Source organism: Grampus griseus (assembly GCF_964374135.1).
Source record: "Grampus griseus genome assembly, chromosome: 17".
NCBI classification, from domain to species: domain Eukaryota; kingdom Metazoa; phylum Chordata; class Mammalia; order Artiodactyla; family Delphinidae; genus Grampus; species Grampus griseus.
This window is the reverse complement of record NC_139011.1, coordinates 6516963-6541480: the sequence shown is the minus strand read 5'-3', so window position 1 is coordinate 6541480 and position 24518 is coordinate 6516963. Positions and strand designations below refer to the sequence as shown.

At 40.6% G+C, this 24518-nt stretch overlaps 1 protein-coding gene across 3 annotated transcripts in view; it reads left to right on the top strand.

Annotated features, from left to right (window-relative positions):
* Window positions 1-24518, top strand: part of KHDRBS3 (KH RNA binding domain containing, signal transduction associated 3) — a 165235-nt gene that overhangs the window by 32035 nt on the left and 108682 nt on the right. For all 3 annotated transcript variants that reach the window (XR_014297996.1, XM_082674876.1, XM_082674875.1), the window contains exon 2: window positions 20679-20797. Coding sequence is in view for 2 of the 3 variants with exons in the window: in XM_082674876.1 (XP_082531002.1) it covers window positions 20679-20797 (119 nt within the window). In the remaining variant the exon portion in view is untranslated. The remainder of the gene's footprint in view (window positions 1-20678; window positions 20798-24518) is intronic.

Here is a 24518-nt window from a genome sequence, read left to right as displayed (position 1 = left end):
CTCAGCATTTTACAGGACACGCTGCTCTCTAGAGCACACGGCACGGTCCAGTTAGGGTTTTCCTCCTTCACTGCCATACTGAGCTCTGAGCGCCCTTTGGGGGCTTCAGAAAATCGGTTGTGCTGTCACCAGTGGATGTGGCAGAAGTGTTCCATATGTCCTAATGGTCGATTTGTAAGGGTATTTCTGAGAGGACAGTATTTCTCAAGACCTTAGCAGCAACCCTTCTGCATGCCTTTTCCTCGTCTTTGTTGCTACATTTTAATGGCTGTTTTGGAGGCTTTCAAGGTTTGTAAATGTTTGCTTTCTGCATGAATTCAACCTTATTACCTTCAGTATAAGCATCTTGTGGTCTGTTACTAATAGGAAGTAACATATGTGAAAGCTCCTTTCTTGGGCTGGGAGAGGGAATGAAAGGCACACATCCTGTAAGTTTATTAGGCCAAGTCTATACAGATGAAGTGACCCATCGGAAGAAACTGATGATGTTTTAATGGAAACGCATATGAAAGCAACAGTCATTAACATCTGCTGTGTGTCAGATACTGTGCTTAGTAGTTGTTTTTCCCCCCAAATAGTAGGTATTCCTTTATACACTGAACTTATTTTTTTCAATAATCATGAAAAGTAGGTAGTATTTTCTCTATTTTTAAAAGTGAGTAAAGTTGTAACCAAGTGAATAACTAACTTACCTGAGGTCATGAGGGTAGAAATTGGCCATTCATTTTGTACTATCCTATCCAACTCCTCAAAAATATATTATTATTCTGTTAGTAATCAGGTCATTGTCAGATGATTTACACGTGATGGTAAATCCACAGACTCACCATGGCACCGTGAAACTGTGTACCTTTTCTTTATGCTGCGCTGTGGTTTGCGGTTTCATTCTTAGGCTAATGTGTTCATTTAAGGATATTTCATGTCTCTATGAAGGGAATGAATGGGCTTCAAGATGTTCACAAACTCAAAGATGAAAAAAACCTGGTTGTGTTGTATCCATATTGTATTGCTCTGCGGCACTGAAGCCGTAGTACATAAAACACGCTTTCTTTGGGAGTTTTGGGGGGATGATAAAGAGAGCTTTTGGTCATTAAGAAATGTCTCAGCAGCCATCTCCTAAGTGGTTCATCCGCCCTACGGAGTTGTTCCTCCCTGGCAGACCCTCCTCTCTAGGGCGGCCAGAGTGATCTCCTAACATCCAGACCTGAGCATATAATTCTTGTGCTGAAAACCTCTCAGCAAGTCTTAACTTGCCTGTCCATCGCTGACCCTGCAGCGGTCTCAACTGAGCTTTTGGGCTTGTCTTTCACAGCCTGTGGACCCCCAGCCAGAACACTCATCGCCTTTGCTGTAATTGTCTCCCTGATGCCTGCCTTCCCTGCTCTGCCTTAAGTTTCGGGATCACCGAATCTCTGTCTTGTTTCTGGAAGAACTCCGCAGCCAGCAGAGCCCCTGGCATGCAACAGGCATTCCATACATAGGTGAATGGAAATGGTTTTGAGGGAGTAGGTAACGATTATACTTGTTTTCTTCCGCTGTTGTTTGTTTTGAATATAAGTACACATGTATTAATCATTTCTTCATTTAGTTGTCTAAAATTCATTGAGCACTTATTCTGAGGTGTAGAGGGTATGGAAGAGGTAAGAAAGACATTATTAACCTGTCCCCAGGTGCAGGGTCTGGAGCTGGGAGAAGACACGCTACTGGGAGTGCCATCACAGCAGGGGCTCCGGCGCACCTGTTTCCCTCTGTGCCGGACCGGGCCAGGGTATTTGAAAGAATCCTCATTATCATAAACTTGGGGTACTTCTGTTTCAGAGTGGTTCTGTTCGTTGTGCTTTACTCTTAGAATTGGCTTGCTTTTCCTATTTCTCTTACCCTACAACCCACAGGTCAGTTTTGGTGCCTATTCTAGCAGGCGGGCACCTGACTGTGCTGGAAGAAAGAGTTGGAAGATGGCAAAGAGCTTTGTGTTTGGGAAGGGTCGATATTTACAGTGTCTTTTTTTGGGGGGGGAGGGGTATCACCTTAGATGTGCCTAAATGAAATATAATAGCAATATAAATAGTAAGTATCTACTGCCTGTCGGGCGTTGTTTACATTTGTTTTCTGTTTTAGTTGCGCACCACAGTGTGCATATTAGACATTATTATCTACATTTTGCCAATTAAAAGACAGACTGTCAGAGATTAAGTAATTTGACCACAGTCATGCAGCCTTCTGTGTTGGAGATACAATTCAAGTCCACTTAACGCTTATTGTTAAGTTGATTTTTCTACTGATCCACTTTCTTGCTATTAAAATTCCTGAATTCTTGGCTATTTATGTATGTGTTTATCTATACAAAAAGGAAATTGCAGTTCTTATCTCTAACTTTGTCTTTCATTATAATTTCCCGTTTCTGAAGATACAAAATTTTAGATACAGGATATGGCCAGCAGGTCATCTTTTTGTTATGGCATAGTGTCTACACATCTTAGTTTTTAAAAAGTATTAATTTTTACTCCAGAGACACATCAGAGTGCCTTAAACTCATTTATCTTACTTACTTTCTCTTCCTGAGTTTTTAACCTTGCCTGGCGGGAGGAGATTTACTCTGGATTTTATTTGATCAAAGAGACTTTTTATATTAGGTGGCAAGGAAAAAATATTTTTTAAATAGTTTCCTTTTATCTTGTTCTCCTCCCATGCTAGAGTTCTTTTTCTTTTTCTTTTTTTAACATCTTTATTGGAGTATAATTGCTTTACAATGGTGTGTTAGTTTCTGCTATATAACAAAGTGAATCAGCTGTACATATACGTATATCCCCATATCTCCTCCCTCTTGTGTCTCCCTCCCACCCTAACCCTATCCCACCCCTCTAGGTGGTCACAAAGCACGAAGCTGATCTCCCTGTGCTATGCGGCTGCTTCCCACTAGCTATCTGTTTTACACTTGGTAGTATATATAAGTCCATGCCACTCTGTCACTTCGTCCCAGCTTACCCTTCCCCCTCCTTGTGTCCTCAAGTCCATTCTCTACGTCTGCGTCTTTATTCCTGTCCTAGTCCTAGGTTCTTCAGAACCTTTTTTCTTTTTTTTTTTTTAGATTCCATGTATATGTGTTAGCATACGGTATTTGTTTTTCTCTTTCTGACTGACTTCACTCTGTATGACAGTCTCTTGGTCCATCCACCTCACTACAAATAACTCAGTTTTGTTTCTTTTTACGGCTGAGTAATATTCCATTGTATATATGTGCCACCTCTTCTTTATCCATTCATCTGTCAGTGGACACTTAGGTTGCTTCCATGTCCTGGCTATTGTAAATAGAGCTCACGCTAGAGTTCTTATCCCCTTTATGCTGCCAAAAAGTTAAATGAAAAAGAATTGTTACACTTAAAGTTTACCTTTGTTAGTTCTATGATAGAATTAAGACTATCATTTAATGGCTACAATGACTTTCAGGATTTTTTAATAGAAAATCATATTCTCATACTTAATGATACTATATCTCTTTTATTACTATATCATTGATCCTAAAAAACCACTGCAGCTAAGGCAGGTGAGACTTAGCCTCAGGAACACGAACAAAGGGCTCCGTAAAGGTGTGATTCCTTGGCATTCAGACTTTTGAAAGCCCATGTATAATATCAGTCATGATTCTTGGCATTGTTGGTTCTTGTTTCACGCAAAGTTTTTTTCTTTTAACATGTTTTTTCTATGACTTGTAAAAATCATTTCTGGAAGAATCAGGTGTAGCAATTGAGCAAGAAGCTTAAAAGGTATCAGAGAATGTTTAGGAGATCTGAATGCGTTTGAAGGAAATAGGCATGAATTCAACAGATTTAAGCTAGAAGTAGATTAGAGGAAAAGAAAAATGAAGTCACACGTTTTTACCCATCCTTCAGTACGATTTGTATCTGTTTTACCAGTTAGTTATAGCTTATCATGTTTACCAGACATGTCGCTTATCACTCCTTTTCTTCCTGTCGTGTAGAAAAGTTGTAGTGTAGGGATTTTTTGGTTGTTCTCTCAGAGATGTTATATAACAGAATTTTCTTTAATATCTTGTTTTTTAGTCTCAGAGTAAAATGACCTTGTATTTACAAGAAGGCATTGCGGGTGCTATTGTGTAGTAATTCTCACTTTTTTCGGTGTTCCGCCCACGGCCTCAGGTTTAACGTATAATGTGTGAGTTTTTTCACTGAAATTCATACCAGCACATCTTGCACTTTTTGCATGAATTATTGAAGTTTGAAAATTTGCTTCACTCTTCTGATGTAGGTAGTTACAAGGGCCTGTAGAGGGTCTGAAGACCCACATTTTCTTTATCATGTTTTTTCATTCCTGTGCAGCTTTTATGGGACATCTTTGTTTGTGAAAGTAGCTTAACCTTAGCGCAAACAGCTGCGGACACTAAAGCACCAGTTCCGACACAGTCGCCGTGGGGCGCTGCCGTCCGAGGCCGCTTCTCTTCTTCTGGACCGTGAAGGCCTTCCTGCTCTTGCCCCGTGTCAGTGCCTCCTGAGGCTGCAGTCCTGACAGGAGGGCTGCTCACCCAGCAGAGCGCTGGGAGTCTGTCTGCAGTCTCCCCGCCTTCTCAGCCGCATCACCAGGTGCTCCCGCCTTTGCACCGCGTGGGTTTGTTGCACTCCGCTGCTCGGTGGCTTTGCAGACATCACCACGGCCCTGTGTGCACGGGGCGGCTCGTGCGCCCCCCTGCGTAGGGCTCCCCTGCACGGAGCCAGGCCCGTTCGTTCAGGGCCAGCTGAGGGACCGCCTGTCCAGAAGTTCCCCTTGATCTGCTGACCTGGAAGTGTTTACTGTATCCTTTAAGTTTTGTAATACTTCATTTGTACTTAAAATGTAAACTTCACACTGTGAGTAGCCACGTGTAGGCTTTCCTGGAGTATGTATTTCCTGAGAGTAGAGTCGGTATCATTGTGTTACACAGTAGCGTGCCCAGCGCTTACTGAGCCTGGCGGCCTGGCTCCAGAGTCCGTGTGCGCTTGTCCAGCTGCTGCCCACGGACGGTAGGTGTTTGCTAGGGAGCGCAGCTGGCATGTTGTCCGCACTCAGGAACTGGTTGTTGAATGACCAAGAAGTGTCCGAACTTCGTGGCACCTCTTTCTGCTGTCACAGGCCTTTTCACGTCCTGTCTAGTGTTTAGCTGTATTCTAGATCTGTGTTGGGGTGGCTTCTAGCCACTTGGGGCTATTTACATTTAAATTTTAATTCATTCACTCATTACAATGAAACAAAAGTGAACATTCAGTTCTCCAGCCCCACAGCTGCACCTCGGGTGCTCGGGAGCCGTTTCCACCCTCACAGAGGTTCCCCCAGGACCGCGCTGGTCCAGGTGGGTCTGACTCCCGTCTGAGTGGTCCCTGCGCACATGTGGAATGACTGTGTGCTGTGCTTCTAGCCTAGGAGTCACGTGGCAGACCAGTGTCCTGTGTCAGAGTCGTCCCAGAAGCACAGTTTTCTGCACACCTTGTGCAAATGCACGGTTCTGTGAGCTGTAGCAGGGAAGGTGTCCTTTACCCAGCACACCACCCTCACTGCTCTGCGGAGGGAGCAGATCTGCTTTTCCTACAGAGCCCTGAGTTTAGAGAGCCGGCCGAGCCCTGAAGGGCAAAGGGAAGGTCTAACCTGCCAGCCCTCTGTTAACTGCAGTTGGAAAGCTTCCCTGTAAGGACCGATGGCCCTGCAGCTTGCTTACTTATCCCACTTAGAGGGACCCTCCCTCCCACACAGGAATCACCTCGGGGCCCTTGCTGTGTGGTCCCACTGATGTTTGCGTGGCTCTTTCCGGTGGTCTCAATTTCCACCTCAACTATGTGAGGTAATAGGGAGTCCTCATTTGACAGGCAATGAAACTGAGTTTCAGAGAGAGGATAAGCAACTCACCCAAGTGAATCCTAAGCAAGGAGTGAGTTAGGACAGAGGACTTAAGGCCCTCCGACCTCATGTTCAGAGAGCTCCTGATTTGACCGTTGGTGCCCAGACCCTGCCCAGGGGCGGCACGACCACGAGTGACCAGATTTCTCACTACAAGAGGATCTAGATGACTATGACTATGATTTCTTCTGATGATCTTTGCTTTAATTATATTAATATTTAAATTTTCATTAAATTTGTATTAGCCTTCTCTTCATATATGCCTCCGCTTGAATTAATATACAGAAATCTGGAGTGTGCAGGAGGCGAGAATTCGTTGTGTGTGGCGTCGAGGCAGGGCACTTGAGGTGTATCATCAATCCCTGCAACTCCAGACGTAGGTCTCAGTATCCCTAATTGATAGTCCAGGGGACTGAGAGCCCGCTGACTCGCTTAGTTTTTTCCCAGTGTCATAGTGTAAGTAAGTGCTGGTCTGTGATTTGAACCCATGTTTTTATTACTTCAAGTCTCACTAAATTAAGCTCTTCTTTCCATATCATCATTAAATTATACACTCTCAATGCAGGTGTCAAAGAGCTAGACAGTCGTGCTTGTCTGCAGGCTGTGGGTTAATGGGCTGCTCTGGGAGTGCCATGAGCAAAAACAGGTGAGAGAATAACTCGATTAAGCATTCACTTCGGGCTATTTTTGAACTCTCCTCTGAGCAGCTTAATTTTACATTCATTTTATGCTCATGTTTTGGCTTCATTTGTTCCCAAGCTTGAGATCATGGAATTTAAAGGACTTGGATGGTTGTAGCATTTGTATGTAATACCTGTAATACAGTTTCTTTGTCAGAGGCATAATTAACAATATGATTTGTACATCTCCTGCCTTCTGGTATTCACAGTACCAGACTTAATTAGTTTGTAAACTTAATTAGTTCTTGGAATAGCAAATGTTTTGAAGATGATAAACACTTTCCCTCTGAATAATGTGTTGAATGGTTATATATTCGTGCAAGTTTACTCTATACGTCTCAAATTAGGGTGCCGATAGGTCTGCTTCTCAAGGTAAACATCACCTGCAGTTGCCTAGTCCCAGATTACATTGTCTTCCTGTGCTTTTCACAAGGGAAGTCAGAGATGTAGCTCAGATAATTCAGCCTCCAGGATATTCATTACATTACCCTGAATGGAGACCGTCTATGCTAATGTCATTACGTAGGTGCCGTTTTCCCACACGCTGATGATCATGGTGGTATATGCTGCAGGGGGAGTGGGAAGTAACAGGCACACCACTCCCACAGTACTTGAGTTACCTCCTGTTCTCAGCTCTCCAAGATGTGGCTGAGACCCAGGAAGCAAGCGAGGAAGCGCTCTCAGCAGGTGAAAGAGATGCTGCCCAGGAAGGCCTTCTTACCATTCATAAATCACTGGTCTGAAAATGTTTATTGGGTTTCCAAGTAATAATGAACTAGAAGCATCAAATTAGAAGGTGCTGATGCCATTAGATTAGTGATGTCCACCCCCCAGACTTGGGGATAGGTCACACAAACCTGGGTTTCCCCCCATTTTTACACACGCAGAAAGGAGGGCCCAGCGAAGCTAGTGACTTGCCAGAGACTCTCCTATGGTCAGGCTGGGGCTGCCCCCCGACCCCTGTGTCCTCCTCACCACTTCACTGCCTGCCTGGTTTGTGGCTGATGGGGGCCCAGCGTGGTGCCTGGCACATAGTACTGAGACGTCCAGCCTGTGGAGTCCAGGGACTCTCCACTGTACTTCCAGGAGCTTACCAAGGTGGTGTGTCCGTCAGCATCTAGTCAGGTGAACAGGAATCACAGCAGGCATTGCAACAAAGGAGATTTAATATAGAGGATTGGTTAGGGAGGTGCTAGAAGACTGAAAAAGCAAATGAGGAATACTGAAGTAACAGAAATAGTAACACAGGCTGTGCCGCGAGCCAGCACCATCAGGGCTGGAGACACAAAGAGAAGACACGTAGGAGGAAGTGTTCTGTGGAGCTGGGACCAAGGCCCGTTGAGTCTGGCTACTAAGGAGCTTGTAAAGGGACCTCAGAGGGCTGGGACTCGGGCCTCTGAGGAGAGGGTCCTGGCTTACTGAGGAGATGCAGAGAATGTGGGGGAAATGTGGAAATCAGTCATGCCAGAATTTGGAAGCCCTGTTCTGTATGCTGCCAGGAACCTGGAGCAAAACGGAAGGGATGGTGCCCCTGCCTCCCTCCTCTGGCACCCCTGATGCAGAAGCTATAGGGAAGCGCCGGCAGCGGAGAAACGGGGCTGGTAGATTCCCTGCCCAGCCTTCCCGATGGTGTGTATGGAGCTGAGATGATAGCTTAGTAACTGGCATAGATGGTTTGCTTATGGAAATGAAAGATAGATGACTTCCGTTTTGCTTAATTTGAACCTTGGGTGTTCTTAAAAGTTCATCAAGTCTTACTGGGCCTTTCCGTGAAGAATATCATCATTCATTCTCACTCAACAAATATTTTTTGAATGCATGTTATATTAATGATGAAGAGCCAGGTACTGGGCATGTGATGATTAATAACACAGTGTTATTTGTATAAGAGCTAGCCAGTGAGACAGATGACAGGGACGTGTGTAAATCTCAGGGTCGAGAGGAACCTTCAAGTTCAGCTTGCCATCAGGCATTTGAATCCTCTCTAGAACATTCCTGCCAAGTGGGTCCAGCCTGTGCTGGTCAGGCCTCTATAGATGAACTTAAAATCTCTTCAGGGTAGCTAGTTCCCTCTTCAGAAAATGCTGTTTTTAGAATCTTCATCTCTAAAATGAGTGGTAGCTCCTTTCTCTATCTCTGCCTTTTAGTTTTAATTCTATGCCACTGGCCTTCTTACCGACCAAATCTAATCTCTCTTTTGTATGACATGCAGAAATAATTGTATATAAGTTAATGATTCTCTCCTGAATCATTTATCCTTTAGGATAAGCATTTCAGTTATTTCAGTTGGTTTTTTTAGATAGTACTTTTCAATTTTTCCCATTATTTCCTCCCTTATAGAGCCTTTTAGACTTCTTTTTTTCCTCTAATCATCCTCCTCCTGTCATCCCCCTTCCCCGATGAAATAGTGATACTTTACATGTACTGTATATCTGATTATGTATGGGGACCATTTGGTGAGCCAGTAACCATTGTTGCTGTGAAAATTGGTAGATTCTTGAAAGTCTAGGGGAACACTTCTCTGGATTCCTGTCCATGTTATTAGTCTCTGTGTTCTCATCTTAGTTTGTTACTCGTTCATAGAGTAGATCAATAAATTATCCCACCTCTGTGTTTTAAGAAAAGAGAATAGAGGACAGTCAGACATTAACCTAACATGCTAGTTGTTAGTTTTAGTCAAAGTAATGCTCTGTATTTATCCTTTGATTGTGTCTCATTTACCTGGGTAGGCCATGCAGTGCAGTTCTGTGAAGTTAAAAGTTATCTGTATTTTCAGCCTTAAAATAGATGGCCCAGTTGTCAGTAGATTTGACAAGTGGAACCCACTAGAGTGCATGATTGCTTAACCAGATACTTCATGGTTGAAGGACAAAATGAAGACAGAAGAATGCTGTTTACTGGCCTCAGTGTAGTTATCTTTCTGTAAGACCCTAGATGATTTTAATGTACAGCTTGGTCTAGAATGTGGAGATCTGTATGTAACTTGACAAATCCCTTTAAGAAAACCCCCAGTGGGAATGTCCACCGTGGAGAGATAGCATCTGACTCATAAGGAGAAGGAAAATATGAAATGTGACTGGAGAATGACCTAGTACGGGTAACACATCCTGGCTTTAAATTGATGTGGGAAGGTGTCCTCATTTTCAATACTTGTATGTATCTGTGTAGAGATATATCCTGTCCTCAGAGGCTGTGACTATTAAATAGTGTGTACAGCTGGATTGTTTATCAGTGTTTTAACTTTCTATGATGATTAAATCTAAGTGACAAAATATGTTTCTGCTGTAATTGTATTTTGTTTTTAAAAAGTGTTTTATGCTTGTTCGGCAGTTTTTAGTTAGCTTAGAAGAGCATTGAGTTGTGAGGGAAATATAGTATTCTAGGCATCTTGTATGTTTTTGTGTTTTTTTTTTGTGGTACGCGGGCCTCTCACTGTTGTGGCCTCTCCCGTTGCGGAGCACAGGCTCCGGATGCGCAGGCCCAGCGGCCATGGCTCACGGGCCCTGCCGCTCCGCGGCATGTGGGATCCTCCCGGACCGGGACACGAACCCGTGTCCCCTGCATTGGCAGGCGGACTCTCAAGCACTGCGCCACCAGGGAAGCCCTCTTGTATGTTTTGTACTAATATTAAGCTGCATTTTTTTTTAGTGACGTTTATTATTCTAGCATTATCTCTCATGATTTCGTCAATATGCCTTTTAAACAGCATCAGAGTCAGTGTTCTTGGGGATCTGGTTGTTATCCTTGATCATGCTATTTATTTTTAGAATTATTTTTATAAAGGTGAACCTGTAAGTAATCATTATATGAAGAAATAGGATTTCATGTCTTAAGGATTATTTTCCCCCAATTATTCTAACTCTTTGCTGCATAAATAGAGACTGGCTATGATTCTGAAACTGACCTAAAAATGTAGAGCCAAAGCATGATCGTATCCTACTTTGAATTTATTTTGAACAGTCTGTCACACCCATAGAGTTTGTATTATTGTATATCTAACCAATAGAAAATATTCATTGGTAATCTTATTAGATATGAAAGTAAAGGAGAGCAAAATGCTTATATTATATGGCTGTTATAGAATATCATTAGTACAGTCATATTTCTATCTCAAAGTGTGATAATGCCTGCGGGATAAATGAGAAAGACATTGACTCTTCACACAAAGGAAATGGGTTTTATAATGAGTGCAGTCTGAACAGAACTAATCTCTTTCTTGGATCATTACTTCACCTAATCATAAAACCTTTTTTTAATTCAAGTCCTTGCAGGGCTCTAATTGGTGACCTCTGGAGCCTGATAATTGTTTAAGATAGCTGGTCTTTTGCAGTATACTTAATGATGTTTGCAATTAAAAGTGAGAAATGTGGTTTAACCCTTAGGCAGGTAAAACTAAACAGTAGATTTTCCTTTTCTTGTCTTTAGTAGTTAATCCCATTCCTCCTCCCAATAGTTACTGACTTAAGTCATTATTGACTTCAATTAACCTGATCTATTGTTGTCTTCATTTAGTCTGTGGGTTTACCGAATCTTCATTTGACAAATGCATTGGGATACATTAAGAATAATCCTGGGCTTCCCTGGTGGTGCAGTAGTTAAGAATCCGCCTGCCAACTCAGGGGACGTGGGTTCGAGCCCTGGCCCGGGAAGATCGCACATGCCGCGGAGCAACCAAGCCCCTTCGCCACAACTACTGACCCTGCGGCTGTGCTCTAGAGCCTGCGGGCCACAACTGCTGAAGCCCACGGGCCTAGATCCCGTGCTCCGCAACAAGATAAGCCACCGCAGTGAGAGGCCCGCGCACCGCAATGAAGAGTAGCCCCTGCTCGCCACAACTAGAGAAAACCCATGCTCAGCAATGAAGACACAATGCAGCCAAAAATAAATAAAATTAAATTAAAAAAGAGTAATCCTGAATCTTTTGGAATTGGTCAGTTTGTGTTGACAAGAACTCCTAGCCTTTTCTTTCTCTGTTGTCTAGGTTCATCTTTCTGCCTTTTTTGGGTGATTTAAGTAGAAGCTGAGACATTTCTTTGCAACCAGTTTCAATAAATGCTTATTTCAGAACTTTCCTTACTACCAGATGAAAGTGAATCAAGAGAGAAATTTGCCAGTGTTAACCATTAGGACTGGTAAAACTGGGGGACCCCGAGCCCTGATCTTTTGTTGTGCCTAGAAGCATCCTGGAAATTAGTTTGTGCTGTTGTACTTTTATTATGTCTTCGTCTTCCTCTGTTGCTCCTGTTACGTTTCTCAGTAAACAGCGGGTATTCAGTGAATGCAGTTGACTGACTATTCCTATAAAATTCTGTTCGTATATTGGAGGTGGAATTTAATCTGTTATGTTACCTGTTGGCTCAGGAGGTTTTGTTTTGTTTTGAAGTGTCGACAGAAATTAATCAGTCAATCTGAAATTTTATTTGAGCCAAATTGAGGGTTATAACCCAGGAACAACCTCTCAGAAAGTTCTGGGAACTGTTCTGCCGGTTCAGGCTCCAGAGGTCACGTATATAAACCAAAGCGCAGTTATATACGTGTTTGAGACAGAGGGCTGTATTCTAAATGATGTATTATTGACAGTTTACACAATCCAGATCTCAGCTTACAAAGCAGGTAGTGGGCCATGGGTCAGCGTGACCCCTTACAAGATTCAGAAGGAAGGGTATCTTTTAAGGAGTTGTCCTGTGGATTCTAGAATGTTGCTCCTCATGGTTGAGCAGGTATTTCTGCCAGTGGGGAGGTTTGGTTGATGCCTAATGCAGTTCCACAATGCACGGTAGAGGGGAGAGAGGAGGCCAAAGGGCAGAGAAAACTTTTTATGTTTCAAGTTTTCTTTTCTTGCCATAAAACATGAATTCTATTTCACAGAAGCCAGTTGTGAGTATTTTGAGGGAGGAGCAAACCTTTTGAGAGTCAGAGAATCCTGCAGTCAGACTTTAGCTCTGCCACTTACTAGGTGTACAGGAGAAAAGGGGGTGGTAATTCCTGTCCCAGCGCTCTGAGAAGTTCTGTGGCCTTCGTGTGTGCAACCAGGGTAGTGTCTAGAATACTGTAATTGTTCAACTTGTTAGATTCCTTCTACCAATTTTGAGGAACATCTCACCTCTGATTTACATTCCTTGGTGTTTATGGTTTTAAAATTATAAAAACCCTTTGCAGGCTTCCCTGGTGGTGCAGTGGCTGAGAATCTGCCTGCTAATGCAGGGGACACGGGTTCGAGCCCTGGTCTGGGAGGATCCCACATGCCGCGGAGCAACTGGGCCCGTGAGCCACAACTACTGAGCCTGCGCGTCCAGAGCCTGTGCTCCGCAACAAGAGAGGCCGCGATAGGGAGGGGCCCGCGCACTGCGATGAAGAGTGGCCCCCGCTTGCCGCAACTAGAGAAAGCCCTCGCACAGAAACGAAGACCCAGCACAACAAAAAATAAATAAATTAAAAAAAAAAATCCTTAAGCTTTCCCATTGCCATTACTAATAAGGCTCAAACTCTCTTAAAAAAAAACACACACACACAAAAACCTTTGCAATCAGAAGTTTATTTTGAAAATTGTTAGACTTTAGTACCAAAATCCAGTGACCTCCTCATTTCTGAAGGTCTTTGAGTCTTTCCCCTTGTTTAGATGATAAATTTACATTTCACTGGGGCATTGAATGATCAACATGTCTTATCTTTGTATTTTTTTTTTCTGCCATGCCTTTTTTTTGGTGAATGACTGCATATATTTAAGGGGATGAAAAGGGGCCAGTACACTGGAAGCATGTTTTTTCTCTTAAAAATAATTTGATAAAATTTGTTATAATAATTCTGAGTAGTGCTCAGAGTTTTTTAGTTAACCTTGATTTGAATTTGTAGAATCATATTGCTTTCACAAATTCTTCTTGAAATCCGTTCTACAGTGAGATACATGTAAATCAGTCATCACAATTTAGGCTTTGTATTGAGTAAACAAGAATAACCTGTATTTGCATTATGTGTTATAGTTTTCAAAGCACTTTGATAAACATCATTTCTTTTGATACTTGTAATAACTAACTTGGTTAGTTTCCCCCAAAACTAAGTAATAATCCAAAGAATTTTTTCTCACTCAAAATCAAGATCCCTTTACTACAGTGATACTAAGAAACTGGAGGGGAGCATGGCTTTAGGAATCAGATACACTGGGGTTGGAATCCTAGATCCGGGCCTGCTCTGGGATCTTAGCTAAATCACTGGATTCTGTAAGCAGCTGTTTCCTTTCTGTAAAATGAAGATTACATCTACTCTGCTGCATGGTTACAAGGATTAAATACCTGGACAATAGTTAGTAAATAAATTCCAGCTGCCAGTATTATTGTTATATTCTTGTTAATTATCCATGATGGGTAGAATTACAGTTGACTATTGAACAACATGGGTTTGGACTGTGCAGGTCCGCTTTTTACCCAGATTTTTAAAGAATAGAAAATAATGGTTTTCTCCGCAGGTGCGGAACCGTGGATACAGAGGAACTGTGGATACGGAGGGCCAACTATAAGTTACATACGGAGTTTGGACTGTGGGGAGGATCAGCGCCCTCGACCCCTCCTTGTTCTAGGGTCAGCTGTAATTCCCTCCTCTCTCCCTCCCTCCTTATCAATCTTCCTTTTCCTCCGTGGAGGAATTTGACTGTCATTTCCTTGTGTGTATGTTTTAATCTTATGCCTTGTGTATGTATTTAAGGAGACTTTGCGTACAACTATTAACACTGTCTTGTCTTCATAAAAAGAGGTTTACTTCCAAGCATTTTAGTATTTAAAGTATTGACTGTTTTTTGCTCCCCGGATGATATATTTTTGTGTATTTATGATGAGCTTATTCTTACCAGATAGTGATATGCATCTCTATTCTGCTGTGCCGTTTATTTCTGTTTATGGAAGATTATTTGCAAGATCATGAGCTGTATGAATCAGTCTAGTCTGGGCAGGTTTTAGTGTACTCAGCTCTGGTTTGAATCTAATTGGTGTTCTGTTAGGTTTGGTTTGCTTAAATAAAATAATTCCGTTGTGAAAACATTTGTCATGTTGGAGGTTAAGGAATATCTTTTCTGACCAGAAGGCATAATAACATTTTAGTAATCTGTCAAACAGAATTTACAATGGCTGTGAACACTATATATATTTTAAGATCATTTTAAATCCTCCAACTAGGCTCTTGTATTATTTTGAAATAGCTGTCTGAATGTGGAGCATGTAGGTATTATCATTCTGCTTATGTGGACTTCTTGTTTCATTATAGATCCAGGCTAACCCCTGTCCTTTAGTAAGTTCACACATAGTTAAGGTCCTTGGGAAAGGGCGGGGGGCAACTTTTGACCATGTTACTGTCTGCCCTAGTAGTTAATTGTGCAGGCTGATTTGCATTATTTATACTTATCTGAACCTTTCATGAATTTTTATTACATAGCTTTTAAACAGCTAATGAAACAGGCTTTAATGTTAGCTGAATCTTAGCGTGAATCCTGCCTTGGTACTTATGAACTGTCCAACCTTTGGCAAGCTTCGAACCCATTTGAATCCTCAGGGTCTTATTCTGTAAAATGAAGGTGATAGATCATAAGTTCATTAGAATAAAGAGAGACCTTAAGTCAAACATGCAGCCCTTAACCTGGTGAACCATTGTCAACAAAGTCATGATAATTATTATTTACTTAGTACTGTCGTAATAAGTGATCTCTAAAATGATTTTCGTTACTTTTCAGTATTTTGCTGTGTAATATTATATGTGGTGTAAGCCCAAAAGGAAACTTTTGTATGTATCGGAGGCATCAGACACTGTTTAAAGCTTCCTTCAGTTACCAAAGATGTGGGGCTGGATTGCTGTTTTTTGCCTCACCAGTTCCTCTTTCACCCTCCTCCGCTCTGTGCCCGGGGCTGATGTGAGTGCCTGAGGGCTGCATCAGCAGACACTGTCACCCTCTGGCTTCTGCTTGGGTTGCCCCTCCCCCGTGGAGCCACCAGCAGCAGGTCTGCAGGAGGAAGTGAGATCCCAGTGTGTGTCCTCTTTGGCTTCCCCCCTGTTAGGTTAGCACAGGCTGGCTGCTTCCTCTGGGGAAGTTGCAACCCCTGCCAGGCTGCCCTCTCCATGCAGTCCCTCGTTCCCTTTCCTTGCCCCTTCCTGCCTCCCAGCTTTGTTAGGACCACGAAAGGAGTTAAGTGTGGGGAGGGGACTGGCAGTCTGTTGGAGAAGACGGACATTTAGTTGGAAGTTAACACCTGTGGTGAGTATCATGCTGGAACGCTGCGTTGTTTTGGGTAACTAGTCTGGGAATTCAAAGACAGTCTTTCTAGGAAGTGGAATCTAGGCCGAGGCACCAAAGAGAAGGCTGTTATTCCAGGAAAAGTCCCCAGAAGTGTTCCAGTCTTGGGGAACAAGTGCAGAAGCCTGAACCTCGGTGAGCTGGTGCTTTAGAAGCCGTGAAAAGCTGGGCATTAGGTTAGGGGTAGAGGGCAAGGGAGGGGAGAGGTGTGCAGGCACGCCTGTGTGTTTGCTCCAGCCCGGGTGTCCTGTGGGCTTGATGCCTCCTCTGAATACGAAGGGTTTGCCTCTCTGGTGGCTTTCTGTCCAAATAGAAATAAGCCCTCTAGTTCCATCCATCATGCGCTGTTCATGGGACAGATTGTCTTATCATCCAGCTGTGATGTCATCTGCGCTCTCTCTCCACACTCCATCCATTCCATTTCTGCTCAGGCCCCCCTTTCCTTGAGGCTGGTGCCCATCACCTCACTCCTTAGCTGACAGCTCTCAGTATCTCCCTGTTGTTACAGGACCCTTAGTATATCAGTGCTGACCTTAAGAACCTGGCCTGCCTTTTCATGCTTTTGCCCTCATTTCTCCTCTGTGTTGGCCGCAGAGAACTACCCCCTCTTCTCACCCTGGTTCTTTCTGCAGGAACCCAGGATGTGGGATGAGGAAATGGAGTCCATGTCTCAGCTTGTTCACTGACTGGCTCCACGGTGGCAGGAGCTCGTCATGATTACTTGTGTGATTTATTCTATTTTGTACTGTTAAAGGAGAAAAAGGTGGGGGGGAGTAAAACTCCATGTATCAACTGCACCGTCTAACTGGTCAGATGAGGTAATGTGAACTGGTGTTACCCAGGGTTACTTTACTTCACAGAAGAACTCATCGGCTCTTTGCCTGGCAAACTCTGTTCCTCATCCTTTAAGAACTTAGCACGCATTTGCTACCTTTTTGAATAATTTTCCAAGTTCCAAAGCTGTTAGTCCCTTTTCTGCAACGCTGTGTACATTATATTAAATTCATTTGTTTACATGCCACATATTCTGTGTATTTTCTTCCCAGCACCCAGTACAGTTTCTCCAATGTATCAGACCTCAGTCAGTGTTTTTTGGATAGATACCTGTTCCTCTCTCCCTCACTATGTGAACCCCATTGCATTGGAAGTATTATTGGATTCTCAAGATAAAATATTGTGCATGTAGTTTCCAGAAACACGTCTGTTGCTTCAAGTGGGATAGGCAGTCCAGGTAAATTCCTCATCACAGTTTCAGTGAAAGAATATTTTAATGAAGAGCTTAAATGAATGATCAAGAGAGAGTCAAGCTCTGGATTTTCAGCCAAGACGCAAAATATAAACATGGCAATCTCTGTATACATTCTTATTTTATTCTGTTCCAATATTAAAAAAAAATTCTGCCAAAGTGTTTAAAGATTTAAAATTTGAAGGGTAAAATATTCACATAATTCAAAATTTTAAAACAATGTAAAAGATACCGCGAAAGACCTATTTCTGTTTCTTATCCACTGCATTTCCCCCTTGACAGTTAATCACTGTTACTCGTTTCTTATATAGAAGAAGTGAGCTATTTTCTGTGCATATACAAATGAATATGAACATATATTCTTACACTGTTTTACAGTGTGTGTGTGTGTACGTGTACTAAACAGTTATTTGGTGGAGACCTTTTCCTATCAGAACATAAAGAGTTTCCTGACGTTGTAAAGTGGCTGTATGTGATTTCGTTGTATGGCTGTGCCCTAGCTTAGTAACCAGGTTCTTAATTATAGACATTTAGATGATTTCCAGTGTTTTGCTATTAAAGACAGTGCTTTAAATGGATAACTTTTTATGTAATATTTTATAATCTATCCAAGTATATTTGTAGGGTAAATTTGTAGAAATGGAGTTGCTGGGACAAAGGAAAATGTCAATTTAGATGTGTTTGATTCTGTGAGAGAATTTAAGCAGTTTTTTTTTTTTTTTTTTTGCGGTACGCGGGCCTCTCACTGTCGTGGCCTCTCCCATTGCGGAGCGCAGGCTCAGCGGCCGTGGCTCACGGGCCCAGCGAGATCTTCCCGGACCGGGGCACAAACCCGCGTCCCCTGCATCAGCAGACGAACTCTCAACCACTGTGCCACCAGGGAAGCCCTTAAGCAGTTTTAATGAAAATTCACTAGTTTTTCTTACATTGGAAATTTAACTTATTTAAATTCAAAGATTATTTTGCTGTGTTTTAGAGGATTAGTGGATTTTAGTATATTTGGTAGGCTAAAATGTAAGTGGCCATTGCTTAGGGAGGCTCCGTACGGGACCAAGACAAAAACAAAAAGAAATGGAAAAACAAAAGCCAAAAAAGACATAACTGACACTAGATTTCCAGGTTGACAGAAATTTGGTGTCCATGGTTTGAAAGCATAGCATTTTTAATCCCCTCCATCATCTAAAACCTAATCACACATTTGCTTATTATTTCTGCACTGGGAGATGGCATTGGTACATTAAACTGTATGTAACAAATGTAATCTAGGGATTAGTGAAAGTCAGATCCCCTATGTGTTCCACCTTGAACATCTGGCTGGATTTTCTATGGTTGACCTTCATATGCTCCAATTTACTAAAAGGTTAAATCCACCTTGGTAGGTGTCCAGTGCCTTCCCTTCCCTAAGGAAGACCGGAGGGGTAGTAGCCTGAGTTTTAGAATATGAAACTCCCAGTTAGGGACAGTTTCAAGATTTCATTAAATCATCTTGTACACTTCTGTTACTTTGCATATTACTTTATTGGACTTCATAAAAACATTAACCTACTTATAATCTTCAATCAAGCAGAAAATGCAAAATCGTTGATTGAACAACGCCTAAAAAAACAGAAGTTTTGAGCAGTTTTGAATGTTACCACAGGAGGTCACAGGGGCCTGAGCTGTGCTGAAAACCAGATCTGTTTGATGCCAGTGACAGGAATGGGGCTCTTTCCATTGCTATGTGGTGTGTTAGGTCCAGTACATGCAGACCTACGTGCTTTAACATGACATCGGGCTTTACACTTTTTTCTTAAATAAATCTTAAACAGTGAAATATTATATTTCATCATATTTCAAAGCTTAATGTAACGACTAGGTATTTTAGCAATATAAGATTTGCAAAGTTGACTGGAGAAGAAATGAGGTATTTTATATATTTTTCCTTGTAAATTTTACTTTCCTCTTTAAAATCATAGATATATCTCAAACTTTGATATATGGTAAAATATATAATTTTTTCTAATTTTTTAATCTTACCTTTATGACTTTCCATGTTACTTCAAATGTTAAACATCACTGATGCAAGGAATAACATTTTGAGTGCTGATTAGGGAATTAAATATTAAATTATGCATCTAAGTTCTCAAAATTATAAGAATGCTTTGTTATTTAAAAAGAAGATAGGTAGTTAGATATTTTGGCAAATGTATACATAACATTAAAAATCCTTTTTTCTGATAAGTTTCAGTGTACCTAATTTTGTTAAATCTTCTAACTCGCTAAAGGTACTCCCAATTATAGCATAAATGGATAAATAAAAATAAAATGTGGAATTTATTTTCTTCTACTGATTAAAGCTGAAGTCAGTGGAGCAGGTGACATGTGACTTATTGCTTTTTACTGAGGAAAACAAAGCTAATTTAGCTCATATCCACCGTTAGTTCTACAATTTTCAAACAGATTGTATATGTGCATGCCTGTGTGCTGATTTATCCATGGAAAATTTCTGAAAGAGTATATAACATTCTTTATTATTACCTCTGGAGTATGGGTAAGGGGGAAACTTTCTTTTACTTTTATATTCTATGATACTGTTTTAACTTTTCACCATATGTATATTTTATTTTTATAGAAAGATGTCAAAATTAAAAGTACCCTGGAAGAATTTTTTCCAGCAACAATAACAAGAATTATCTATGTAAACGTTTACATTTCACATACTTCTGTTTCAGTGTATATTGTTCCCATGCAGATTCTATATAGAATGATCAGTGTTACAGGATCAAAACTTAGGATAATACAAGAAAGGAAACAAAATGATCAGCTCATTTGGAGACTTAGTAATTATCTTTATTTTTAGAAGCTTTGGTCGGAAGCTGCAGAGCTAAGCTAGAAATGGTAGTAGCATTGTGCATGAAGTGCTTTGTGAGTACCGTGGTGGGAGGGACTGATTTTCCCACTGCTGCTGCTGCTGCCCAGTCGAGGAAAGGGACCGTAACACATAAAAAGTAGTATTTAATGTGGTTGAATCTCGAAGGAGATGGGTGACATTTAAATCATCAGAATAACATCACAAGAAGAGACAAGAGCATTAACAAAGCCATGAGCTTGTAATTGGGCTTGTCACTTGTGAGGAGGGAGGATTTGGTTGGGGAGGTCGACTGACAGAAGGTTGTCCAGGGCTTTTAATGCCACCTTGGAGAACCCATTCTTGATGGGAAACGCCTTGGAGAGCCAGGCGGGGTTTGATAAATAGGGATGTCGGTGCTTGGTCGGTGAGCTGAGAATAGTTTCTGGCTTTTCTTTGCCATTTGATCGGCCTTTTCTTAGGATTCCAAAAGGCCCCAAAGAATCTATTTTTATGTTTGTGTTTGTTCCCTTCCATTAGCTTGGGCGATCGAGATTTCACGTTGTAGTGCCCTGGTGTGTGCGTTTTCCCGCTGTACTGGTGGAGAATCATCCAGACAATGGGACATATGTCATTACCTGAAAAAACTGTAGCCATCTGAAGTCCATATTCTGTACTGGGTTTCTTGCCACCGTATAGCTAAGGAGAACCCCCAGCCTCTGGAGTTCTAAGTCAGACACTTCACAGTTGTCTGTTTTTCTTCCACAGAAATAGAAAAGTTTCACAAAGGAGAAGGCAAGGACGAAGAAAAGTACATTGATGTGGTGATTAATAAGAACATGAAGCTGGGACAGAAAGTGTTGATTCCTGTAAAACAGTTCCCTAAGGTAAGACCGTGAGCCTGCACTGCAGGTGTGTCAGAGCTTATCACAGGGGAGCGCACGCTCCGTTTACGTTCTGTTTGGTGTGTTCTTGAGGTGTTCTCCCTTAGCACGATGCCCCAACACACATACTTTTACAATCAGGTGAAACCTTATTTGGTGATTCTGTCCCTCCTGTTTGGCGTGAGTTGCGGAACTCTAAAATTTATTCTTCTGAGTTACATTTTGGACTTTGGACAGCCTGTTCAACTTCTTCCTGCTGTAGTTTCTTCGTTTGTAAGATAAGGTTGGATGGATAAGAAATAAGGTTATCCATGTTAAATGCTTGGCCATAGGGTTTGGCACATAAATGCTTAAAATATTCCCTAATTATTCTAGAAAAAAGTTTGATTTTTATTCACTGTGTTATTTTATGACATTTGGCACAGTTACAATAGGTGCTTTAAAGTCTAATTCTAAAATCTTGATCATCTCAGATTTGGCCTAAATTGATCTTCTTTTTACTCTGCTTTTCTTTTTTCTTTCCTCTGAGTGTCCATGTACATGATTTATGCATACTGTTGTATATATTAGTAGTTAATTTCTTTTGATTGCAGAACAATAATCCAGTGCCTGAAAATACCACAATGTATTTATCCATTTGCCTGGGCAGTTTTCAGTTTGGGGTTATTATAATTAAATTTCTGGGAACCTTTTCGTACATTTTGTGACCATACGTTTTCATTTATTTTTAGTAACTATTTAGGGTTTAAATTGCTGTGTATTTAGTTTTATAATGAATTGCCGTAATTTTTTTCCCAAAGTGGTTGTATTTGTGGCATTTCTAGAACAGTGCATGCAAAGTTGTGGTTGCTCCATATATCTAAATCCATATTTGATGTTGTCAGTCTCCTTAATTGTAGCCATTCTGACAGGGCATTGGTATTTTCTTGTGGTGTTAATTTGCATTTCCCTGTTGATTAATGATTTTGTGTACTTTTTCATGCACTTATTGACCATTTATATATCTTCAATTTTGAACTCTCTTTTTAGATCTTTTGCCGCTCCCTGAGTGGGCTGTATGTCTTGTTATCATTGAGTTGTAGGAGCTTTTTTTAAATATATCCTGGCTACAGATCTTTTGTTGGATATACGTTTTGTGAATATTTGACTCAGTCTGTGGCTTGCCTATTATTTTCTTAACAGAGTTTTTTGATAAGCAGAAGTTTTAAATTTTGATGACGTCTAATGTATCAAGTTTTTCTTTTATGATTTTACCTTCTGTCAACTAAGAAATCTTTGCCAACCTCAAGGAAATGTTAGAGTCCTTTATAAGTTATAGTCTCCTGTGTTTCCCCTAAAAGCTTTACCATTATAGCTTTTAATTTTACGTCTGTGATACATCTCAAATTAGTTTTTGTGTATGGTGTGAGAAAGACAGTCAAAATTCATTTTTTCTTCCTATGGATATCCAGTTTTTTCAGTACCATTTGCTGAAAGATATTTTCCTCCCATGGATTGTGTTGGCATCTTTGTTGGAAACTGGATGACTGTGTTAAGTGAGGGTCTATTTCTGTACTTTCTGTTTTGCTTCATTGATCTATTTATGGATCATTATGCCGGTACCATACCATCTTCATTACTGTTGCTTTTTATAGTAAGACGTGAAGTTAGGTAATGTAGTCCCTTCAACTTTGTCCTTTTTCAGGATTGCTTGCATATAGATCCTTTGCAATTCTATATAAATTTATTGTTTTATTTTCACAAAACATTCTGCTGGGATTATGATTGCCGTTGCATTGAATCTGTTGATCAGTTTAGGGAGTTCTGACATCTTAACAATATTAAGTCTTCCCTTCCTTGAACATGGTATATCTTTCCATTTAGATTTTTAATTTCTGTCAGTAGTGTTTTGTACTTTTTAGGGTAGAGGTCTTGTCTTTTGTTGAACTTATTCCTAAGTGTTTCATGTTTTTTGAACACTTTTGTAAAGTATTTCGAAATCTTGTTTTCCAATTTTTTTGCCTCTACTATAACCTTTTGCCTCTAGTATAAACCTTGTATTCTGCTACCTTGCTAATAAATTCACTTGTTCTAGCAAGTTGTTTTATAGATTCCTTAGAATATGCTATGTACATAATCATATCATCTGCATAAACAGTTTACTTCTTTCTTCCCAATTTTTATGCTTTTTATTATCTTATTATTGTATTGGCTAGGATCTCTAGTATAATGCTTGAATACAAGTGGTGACGTTAGGCAGTTTTCTCTTGTTCTCAGGCAATGTGGAAAACACTCAGTATTTTACCATTAAGCATGATAAAGCTGTGAGGTTTTTTTTGTAGGTGACCTGTATCTGGTAGAGGAAGTTTTCTTCTATTTTAGTTTTGCTGAGAGATTTGATCCTGACTGGGTGATGAATTTTGGTGAATACCTTTTCTGCATCTATTGAAATGAACACAGGATGTTTCTCCTTTATAATGTTAATATAGTGAATTTTATTGATTGATTTGGCTAAATTAAACCAGTTTTGCATTCTTGGGTTAAACCCTACTTAATGATGTATTATCCTTTTTATACATTGTTGGATTCAAATGCATCTGTATTCATGAGTGATAGTGGCCTATAATTTATACACACACACACACACACATATAGAAGTGTTCTTTCCCTCCTCCCCCCCCCCAAAAAAAAAATGCATGTCAGTTTGGTGCTATTGTTTTCTTTATTATTAGATAGAATTCACTAGTGAAGCTGTCTGGGGCCTGGAGTTTGGTGGTGAAAAACTCTTTTCAAATACATATATTTATATATGAATCAAATATAAGTTCTTCAATGTCTTTAATTGACAAGGCACTAATCAGATTTTCTATTTCATCTTTTGTGAAAATTGTTTTGTGTTTTTCAAAGGATTTGTCTATTTCATCATAATATTTCAGGTATTGCTTCTTTAAATACTTTTTCTGATCCTTTCACTCCCCGCCCGTTGAGACTCTAATTACAGGTACTTTCAACCTGTTGATATTCTCGAAAAGATTCCTGTGACTCTGTTCACTTTTGTTATTAGTTTTTTCCCCCTCTTCTTCAGTTTGGATCATTTCTGCTGCTGTATCTTAAACTCATTGACTCTTTCCTATGTCATCTTTATTTTTTTGGTAAAGCCTATCAGATAAAATTTTTGTATCACGTATTGTACTTATCTGTTTCAGAATTTATATGTGATTCATATATAAATATATGTATTTGGAAACATGTTTTTTTCTTTACCGGGATTTTCCATTTATTGCAGGTGTTATATTTTGTGTAATTGAGCACAGTTAAAATAGGTGCTTTAAAGTCTCTAATTCTAAAATCTTAGTCATCTTAGATTTGATGTGAATTGATACTCTTTTATCTTGATAATGTCACATATTTCCTATTTTTTATATGTTGAGTAATTTTGGATTGTATACTGGACATTGTGTTATACTGTGGAAATTGGATTCTGTTATGTTTCTTTGAGGGATGTTGATATTTTTGGATTCAGATGCAGACTCTGTCGGATAGGGGTGCAGAACTCAGTTTACTTCTCAGTTTGACTTTTGCGTTTATTTTTGGCATACATGACTGACAGATTTTATACACAAAATTTGGGGCTCCTCAAGTCTAACTCTCATTTCTAGTATTCCTCCCACACATTTCAGCACTATGGTTGCCTCAAACTCTGCTACGCAGCTAAAAGCTCTACAATCAGTGAATTCACCCAGCC